The sequence below is a fragment of the Frankliniella occidentalis genome, unplaced genomic scaffold (assembly GCF_000697945.3).
Source record: "Frankliniella occidentalis isolate FOCC.00 unplaced genomic scaffold, Focc_3.1 Scaffold244, whole genome shotgun sequence".
NCBI lineage: Eukaryota > Metazoa > Arthropoda > Insecta > Thysanoptera > Thripidae > Frankliniella > Frankliniella occidentalis.
Genome location: NW_026267370.1, coordinates 8,728 through 18,258, shown reverse-complemented (window position 1 = coordinate 18,258; position 9,531 = coordinate 8,728). Strand labels below are relative to the sequence as shown.

The window sequence follows — 9,531 nt, the reverse complement described above, 5'->3', positions numbered from 1 at the left end:
GCCCTCTCCTGGTACGCCTTTGAAATTACAGTGTACCCCGGACGTCGCAGGCGTCGTCACTGAAATCACAGCGCGCTCCAGCCGGCTAGCAGCGGCGCACCTCGTAATGCTCTTCCCTGCTTCCACGCGTACGGCTCATTCGCGGTATTCGTGTTCGTTCCATCGTGTCTGTCCATGTTTGAGAAACGGTTCATGTGACCTGTGCGTCATCCCATTTCAAAGAAAATGGTGGTCCTGTATGTTTAACTTCACTTTTTCTCAATACACCTTTTGCTCAACAGCTGGTGTGTTGGAGAACTACAACCGGGTCGATAGAAATTCTTTAAAGTCTTGGGCTCTTTTCATTTGTAACTATTCTATTTGGATGCTGACATGCCTGAGTCAGTAACACTTGTTCGAGTAATTGTGGTACATTGATTTCATTGAGTGCAGTATTTTTACCAGCAAATCACGTCAATAGACCTCAACGATGAGCTGGTGAGACACGTTCATGGCTCTCGTTATCACGGGCAAATCAAGTAGTGTTCCTTCAAATATAGGTGAACTTTGTAAAAACACGAGGCTGGTGTGTAATAAATAAAATATGGATAAATGATGTTAAGTTTTGGGAAGCAAAGTTTATTTCCTATTGGCACAATTTATAATACACCTCAGCTGAGTCGACAGCGACAGCTGCACAAGATTACAATAGCATCCAAATGAATTCAAGCATACCTGCTTACAGAACACGTCACTTAAATATTGAAAGCAATACGAACTATTTATCACATGTTACAAGAGGCCAAACATTCACCGCAACAGGAGTGGACAGTAAAATGTAAATGGTACAAGTTCAACACAGAGACTCTTTCATCCAAACAAACAAGAGTGTAAAGGACAAGGCTGGGGTAGGACTAAGGTGATAAATCATACTCGAGTTGCAGTGAGCAAATTTTATTTTCTACTTCCAGAATTTATCAAACTCAGCTGAATTAACAATGAGAGAAACTCCATGAAGAGTTAAACGAGAGAACAATACAGCATATAAGTATTTAGGCATGGCTGCTTACAGAAATATGACATTGTACAAAGCTTGACAAACTATTTCTCAGATAAAACCAAAGTTACACAACAATTGTACAAGTGCACAGTGCAATGTAAATTTAAATCAAGCATACAGAACCGCATGTGTTCCACTTGCAACAAGTTGGCTCCTACGATAAATATGATGAAGATTGCCTGCCACCTGGGGCGGCTGGGCCTGCAGGGGTTCCGGGACGTTGAAGAACCTGTTATTGGAGTTCTGGACGTCCCAAGTACGTGTACACAGTCTCGCTGGCCCTCCTCGCCTCGACTTGACCCCAGTTGGAGCGGCTGGGAGCGGCTTGAAGGTTTCAAGGCTGCTCTGCCCCTGCTGCGCGCTCTCCGCCACCTTGACTTGAACGCCGAGCCGGACGACGAGATGCTCAGAGCCATCACAGCAGCCACGGCGCCGGTCCTGACTCGTGACAGTGGGGACCGAACACGACCTGCGTAAGGTCCACGCAACGAGCCGGGCCGTCCACGCCTCTGCAGCCAAGGCGCCGGTCCTGACTCGTGACAGTGGGGACCGAACACGACCTGCGTAAGGTCCACGCAACGAGCCGGGCCGTCCACGCCTTCGCTCACCAGGTTCCACTGCCTGGCCAACGAGCGCGCGGCATCGTTCACCTACATCATACTGGCCGCGTACGCTGCTACCCTGGAGGAGGTGGCCACAGGAACAGACTTCCCCTCGGTCCGGCTCCACCAGCGAGCACGTCGCGTAGCTGATCGAGGCCCTCCCGGCCTCGTCTGGACCCCACGCCACACTCCCTCTGCCCCTACTGCCGGCCTTGCACACCATCAAGGTCGCCGGCGCGGTGCCCGAAGAGCTGTTGCGGGGGATCAAGCCGGCCACTTCCCCGGCCCTGCTGGAGAGCGAGTTGTTGGAGTTCTGGCCATCCCAAGTGTGTCTGCACAGTCTCCTCCATGAAGAGGCCGTGAAGGCGGTACACTCAATTAACCCGTCGCTGCAGCTACTTGTGCCTTCCAACCTGTCATCTTACTGTGCTGGCACCAGAGCCATCACTTGATCTGGACGAAGAAGAGCTCGGGGTGGTGAGTGCGGCGGCACTGGCGGCTGGGCGAGCTGCTCTGTCAGGCTTGCGGAACTTCAAGGTCCCTCAAGCCGGCGTCGTCGGCCACGGCTGGCAGAGTGCGATAGACTTGCCCACGAAGTGATGAGGTGGCTGCCAGACGATCAAAATGAGCGCAAGAAGGTGCTGCGCGCTACGCAGCTGAAGAGAGTAGCTCGGCAAGAGGGGTGGAGGAGTTGCTCGTGTTGGTCAGGCCAAGTTGAGGGATGCGTTCAGCAAACGAGGTGATCAGAAGCGCAACCCTGCAAAACAAATTCATACAGTTCATTGTTGATGAAATGAATTACTCCATTTGAAAACTAATACTGCGCTGCCAACAAGAAATCTCACCTCATGTTGGAAAAATGAGGAGCCTCAACAGATAAAGTAAAATGGTGAAAGTGATGGTCAAGTCCTTCAAAGATCAAGAGTTTAGAGTAGCTTAAGAATCTGAAATGAGATATTGCAGAAATTTGTTAGCAACAGGCAACACAAAAAAATTTAAATAGAAATAAAAAAAATTTGTTCAATTGGTCTAATGAAGACTTAATTCTCACCTGCAGTTGAGTATATCTTCAAGTTCACTCACAGCCACCAAGAGAAAGAGTTGCTGCAGTTCAACAACTCACAGCATCCGACAGCTCCGCAAAGTGATACCTGTAATACCAAAGTATCAACATCAGTTACCAACCAAGAAGAGGTGGGAGGGCCAGGATAAAGAGATTGCAGTAACAACTACACACCTATGATATCAACTGTTGATTCAGTCCATCCTCAAAAGGCCACCAGTAGCACAGTAGTTAATATGTCAAAACAAACCCGCGTCCACATGCCACACATTCTTCGTAGTAAACAGTGTTCTCATGACTTGTGACAGCAATCGAGATAAACCTTTCACATGAGGAGTTCCATCCAAGCCATACCTAAACAAGCAATAGAATAGTATTAGAAAACCAAAATGGTCAAGGTAAACACAGTAAAACAATTAAGAAGCTGCATGAAAACTTGCCTGTTATCCATTTAAGATGATTTTCCTCAGTCTCACGAGAGACTGTTAGCACAGTAGAATTTGGGGTTACGATGAGAAACTATGGTCTGAGGATGGAATCGCACAACTGCAGAACTGCCCCAATGTTTTGAAGGGACCTTGCTGCAATAAACTTGGCAATTAGGATTGTGAGCAAATCAGCGTTTTAAAGACTATATGGCCACGGGGAAAAACTCACCTTCAGACCATGACTAGACTTGTTTCTGAACCAGACAACCTACTCTCGAGTGATAGGAATGAACCATTTAGGCAATCATACAAAGAAGAAAAAAACCTGATGTTGGATTCAATCTGCAAACTTCACCACATTCCATGCTTGGTATCACTCAGGGGAGGGTCTTCAAAATAGTTGTGGTCTTTCTCAAGCACTGCCAGGAGACATTGCCTGCAAATAAAACCAGTATGAGTTACTGATATGAAGCCATACATCCGAGTCACTAATTGCATTCCAGTAATTTCACATGAGATAATGTTCTAGTTCTAAGCCTCACCTCTGCTCAGGATTGCCCTTATCTAGAGCCAGATAATGAGCGTAACTATCATTCCCGACAAATCATGGGAACAAACTCAGCACTTGCTCAGAGAGAGATGGATAGCTTCCAATGTCAACTAGTATGAAGCAGCATATCGTTGTCACCTGCAAATCAAAAGGAAGCCATGATCCTTCTGCAAGGCACAACATCTTCAAAAAAACTATGCGGTGATGATATACTTACAGGTTGTAGTCACAGTAGGCAGTCCAGGAGAGGAAGCAGTTTGATGGCCGTCTCCCAATCCCACAAGAGTACTGAAGACAACTGTGAGAGAAACTCTAGCTGCCCAAATATCCAAAGCACAGGGACAGACTGACTCTTACTCGGTACTTTCAACACCAAGGTTGTGCAGCGAGCAGCACACACAATGCCAAAGCATACCCCAGTGAGAGGTACAGCACAACTATCACGGTAAGAGTCCCTCTCCTCTGCTCCACTCTATAGGAAGGGGCAACACCCAGGGCGTTCCCACAAGGCCTGAAATCACAAAAATAATATGGGATGTTAAAATATTTCACCAGGCTACAGACCAACAAGACTCATAACAGAAAGGATTCATACCAAGTTGCCCCTGCCAAACAGCCCTTTCATTCAAACAAAACCTCATCAGCAAACTGCAGTACATAAATTACGGCACGAGAAACTTTCTCACTAGTGCAAGAAGCAACACCTCTGTTCTTACAGGGTGCTTCATCCTCCTGTGTAAAGTCAGTACATCCAATGCTTTGGGCCATAGAGAGCCTCCACCAGCCCTGAAACAAAAGACAAAATATTTCATCTAGACACATTTCCAAACATACCCATTTACAGATCAGAGGAAGGATTCCTACCAGGGAGGCGCTCTGGTGCCAGCACAAGTAGCTGCAGCGACGGGTTGACAGAGTACCCTTGTCCCTCCAAGTCCACAGCCTCAGGGAAGGACATCGCATTATTCCCTGGAAAAAAAAATTCATCAGGACACTACAGTCAATGAATTGCCACACGGGAAACTGTCTCAACACTATTCTGTACTTACTGAGCGCTTCTTTGCTCTGTTCATCAAACTATCCCCTTCCATCCATGCCTTGGGCCATAGAGAGCCACGAGCCACAAGCCCTGAAACAAAAGACAAAATATTACATCTAAACACATTTCCACACATACCCATTCACATCCCAGAGGAAGGATTCCTACCAAGGCGGGTCTCTGATGGCCCTTGGTCCTCCTCAGGAGGGAGGTCATTGCGTTACTCCCTGGAAAAAAAAAACATCAGTCAATAAATTGTGACACGGGAAACTTTCTCAGCACCATTCTACACTTACTGAGCGCTTCATCCTTCTGTTTATCAAGTTACCCTCTTCCAAACTGTAGGCCCTGAAGGGGAGGACAATGTCGTCGTCATCATCACAATCCCTGCAAGATAAGAAATCTCATCAATACACCAATAACACGGGAAAATTAAAAGAGCAAGAAGCAACTGGTGCAACACATACCAGGCTCCACATCATATTTACCAGATGGGCCTCCACAAACCCTGAAATCAAAAACAACACAGATAAGAGCACTGGAGAGGGTTCAATAAAACTATATTAATCGAACAGAACTCGTCATACCAGGAGGCCCTATGGTCTTGCTTCTCCTTCCCCGAGTTCCCAGCGACAGCCTCAGGGAAGGACTTTGTCAACACAATCCCTGCAAGATAAGAAATCTCATCAACACACCAATAACACAAGTATATTACAAGAGCAAGAAGCAACTGATGCAAAACATACCAAGCTCCACGTCATATTTCCCAGAGGGCAGGAGGGCCTCAACCAGCTACGCGACGTGCTGGCTGGTGGAACTGAAATCAGAAACAATATTACATCAGATAAGAGCACTGGACAAGATTCGACACCAAAACCAAATTAAACATAAGGCATTCATACAAGGAGGCTCCCTGAAGGCGCTTGTCCTCCCCCGAGTTCCCAGCAGCAGCCTCAGGGGAGGACAATGTCGTCGTCATCACAATACCTGCAAGATAAGAAATCTCATCAATACACCAATAACACGGGTAAATTACAAGAGCAAGAAGCAACTGGTGCAACACATACCAAGCTCCACATCATATTTACCAGATGGGCCTCCACAAACCCTGAAATCAGAAACAATACAGATAAGAGCACTGGAGATGGATCAATACAACTATATTAAACGTAAGGAACTTGTCATACCAGGAGGCCCTCTGGACATACTTTTCCTTCCCCGAGTTCCCAGCCGCGGCCTCAGGGAAGGACACTGTCATCATCGCATTCCCTGCATCATGACCGATGTGAATACACTCCAGGCCTTGAAGAGCCGCCACGAGCCCTGCAACAAAAGACAAACTATTACACCTAGGCACATTTCAACACATGACGCACATTCGACACAAGGCCCACTTACTCTGAGGCTCTCTGCGGCCACTTGCCCCTCAACCCAAGATCCCTTCACAGCCTCGGGGAGGGGCGTCACCCTCATCTCCACTTAAACTCCTGCAAGATAAAACTCATCAATACACTGCCATCGACCACTTGCTACATGTGCAACTTCTACACTGAACTTACTGAGCTCTCCCACGTTCTGTTCATCAAATGAGGGATACTGCCCAGGAGTGGCCACACACGCACCAAGCTACTCCAAATGTCAGGTCCCGACTTGCCCTGGAATCAAATGAACAGCATAGTGCAACACAGCTCACTTGAAAAGCGCACAGTCAGTGTATGAGCAGGAAGTACAACTTAAAATTTGTGGAACTACATACCGAGGGTCCTTGTGCTCAAGGCCTGTCCCTGTATCGTCTCGCCAGCAGCAGCTCTCGCTGGTGGACACCCCAACTGGTCCTGGAATCAAAGGTTTTGTTTTAGACAATTCGGATGACATTGAACATCGATATCGACACTTGAATGACAGATGCTGGTGTTTAAAGTAAGCCAACGGCGCAGGGAAAAACGTCCTCTTAACAGACGACAAGGGAACAGAAAAGCAGAGCTCCGAGCACAGTCGCCTGCAGGCCAGCAGAGGTTAGGTCACCTGGCCGTGGTCCTCTCTAAGGTTAGGAGGGCCATAGGATGCCGCAAAATCCGTGCAAACAGTTACCCGAGCGCAATGTGAAAAGGTACTACACAGGAAAAGAGGCCCATTGGAGAACATTGCGTCAAACACAAATAACCTCTTGAAAAGCATTGCGACGGCCCCGACAACCACGTTGCCTGCGTCTCTACAGAAGGGCTATTTGCTCAAAACGGACAAGCGGGGACGCCGAGTCACGAGTAGAGGAACGGTACTCACTTGCGAATCATCCTTCTTCTTTAGCACACGTCTTCGAATCAGTTAGGGAGGTGAATGAAATCGCAATGCATTGCTTAAGAATCAAGTCAACGAGCTTCTTCTCCTCTTCCCCTTCATCGCACTGATGCCTTTGGCTACGCGAACCGCAATGTTACATACGGCCAGGACCAAGCGGCAGAGGCTCGCGGCAGGCCTAGCGCGAGCAACACGACTGCGCAATTTCTCATACGGCGGCCGACAGCCGAGCTCGGCCCTCGGCTCGGCGCTCAGCCTCGGGCGCCGCTCGGCTCGGCTCGGGCCTCGGCTCTCGGCTCGGCGCGGCGGCGGCGCGCGCGCCCGGCCGGAAGGAGCGCCGAGCGCGGCAAAGAAAGTTATTTGAATAACTCAAAGTTATTTCAATAAGTCCCTGTTATTGCAATAGCGTCTAGTTATTGAAATAACTTACTAGCGCTGTTATTGTTGCAACAACTACTTGCGTTAGGAGCCTATAGAGTTACTAAAATAAATAAATAAATAAATAAAGTCGTCGGAGAGTCGGAACGAGCCGTTTACCGTTATTACGATAACTCACTTATTTTATTACAACAACGAGTTATTATAATACGCTGTCGGAGAATCAGGGTGCGCCCTTGTTTTTGTCAAAGTTACCTATACCAGAAATTTTACATTTTCTAGATAGCCTATGTCGCATTCGGTCTTCTTTCCTCCTCTTGTCAGTTTTATCTTTGGTTTCCTTAGATCGCAGATTCCTCATCCAATCTCTATGCTTTTTCCTGTCAATATCTGCCTTTGATGTTGTCCTGTTTTTTCGCCATTGTTTTAGTCGCTCATAACTGTTCCTTGTTGATAAATTTTGGACCTTAAAAGAAAAGACAGTACAAAATAAATTTTAACAAATTTATTGAGAAACTGATATGATGAGACAGTAACAATTCATGAATTAGACTTTTTCTTATTCTTTAATCTTTGAGCACGTTTCTTCTCTTTCCAATAATTTCTTAGAGCAATTCTTGCCTTAATCTGAGTTAAAAAGTAATTGAACATTACAATTTGCTTTGTGACAAATTGAAACAAAAAGCAAATCAATCAAAGCTGAACATCACTTCTTTTTATTTGATTTACTGGGATTCCGTGTAAATTTAATTTTAAAACCTCTTCCTTTATAACCCAGGAATGCAAAATAAAAAGGTTTATCTGATTGGCAAATTTCGTTAAGGTTCTCCAAATCTTCAGCAATGGAATGGAATACAATCTTTTTGGCAAGTGAGTAAAAAAGATCTCGTCAGTAGTCTTATCAAATAATTTAACCCGAATGGCTTGCCCATTAACAGTATTCACAGCCTCAAATGTAATAACTCTAAAATAACGATGCACAGGCAAATCCTTAATCGATCTAAAGTCCCCTAACTTGGCAGATGCCTTATTTAGTTTGTTTACTTCTTCATCAGATGAGGATTCCTGTAAGCACATTATACGATGTTCAGCCTTGATCATGACTTAAATAAATAAAAATGAAGAACTTACATCACTGTCATCAACATCGGAATTGTCTGCCTTGTCTTTCCCTTCTTGTTTGTTAGACGGTTTTGAAATTTTACTAGGAGATGCCTGAAATAAAATATAAATTAGTAAAACAAACATAAAAAATAGAACAAAACAGAATACAGAAGAATTATTGTTTATGTATACAACTCACTTCATCATCCTTGCCATCAGATTTCCTTTGCTTCTTGTTTTTACCATCACGCGTCTTCTTCTTTTTTTTTCGGGGTGGCTGATCTCTTTTCTTGTCCTAAAAAGAAGGAAACATAAGAATCAAATAAAATATTAAGAAATTTGTATTGCTAAAGGTGACAGGAGAGAAGGTACAACATAACTTATTTTTTGTATTTGAAATGGCAAAAACTGAATTAAGTTGAAGAATTCACTAATCAATCTGAATCACACTCAATTACAAGACCAAGAGTTACAAAAGACTATGTTGTAACCCAAGCAAGGTTTGAAAGGTTTTATGAAAGGTTTCTGAAAACAATTAATACTCACATCTTGGGTTTTGGACTCAGGCTTCCTCTTCTTTTCAGAGCCTTTGGATGTTGATGGCGAAGCAGTATCCTTTAAGTATAAAATAGGAGAAAATGAATAGAGAAAGGTATGCAAGCTATAACTCAACAGTATCATACTGGACATGATCAAGACTATTCTTAAGTTAAAACAGTTACACAAAACAACCTACATCGTTGTCATCATCATCAGATTCTACATTTGAACTGTCTGGGTTTTTATCTGTATGCTTTTCCGTTGCACCTGAGCTTGATGCTGAACCAGATTCCTACAAAGATTAATGATACTTTCAGTAAAAACATGACTTTTAAGTAAGTAATTGAAAAAGATATGCTCAAAATGAAATAAATATGACATCAAAATTTAACACATCGACGCGTCCTACGAACAAAGTTCGATCTCCCGGCGCGCCGTTCAACACTGTCCGATCTCCGGGCGCGCCGTTCAACAAAGTTCGATCTCCTGG

At 45.1% G+C, this 9,531-nt stretch overlaps 1 protein-coding gene across 1 annotated transcript in view; it reads right to left on the bottom strand.

The window, feature by feature from the left end:
• Window positions 1-7,620: 7,620 nt before the first annotated feature.
• LOC113211000 (protein FAM133-like) overlaps window positions 7,621-9,531 on the bottom strand; it is a gene marked incomplete at its 5' end in the record, with an annotated part of 9,938 nt that continues 8,027 nt past the window's right edge. Inside the window, 5 exons of the mRNA XM_052273086.1 lie at window positions 7,621-7,863; window positions 8,529-8,612; window positions 8,701-8,796; window positions 9,048-9,116; window positions 9,238-9,333. Of these exons, the coding sequence (XP_052129046.1) occupies window positions 7,621-7,863; window positions 8,529-8,612; window positions 8,701-8,796; window positions 9,048-9,116; window positions 9,238-9,333 (588 nt within the window). The remainder of the gene's footprint in view (window positions 7,864-8,528; window positions 8,613-8,700; window positions 8,797-9,047; window positions 9,117-9,237; window positions 9,334-9,531) is intronic.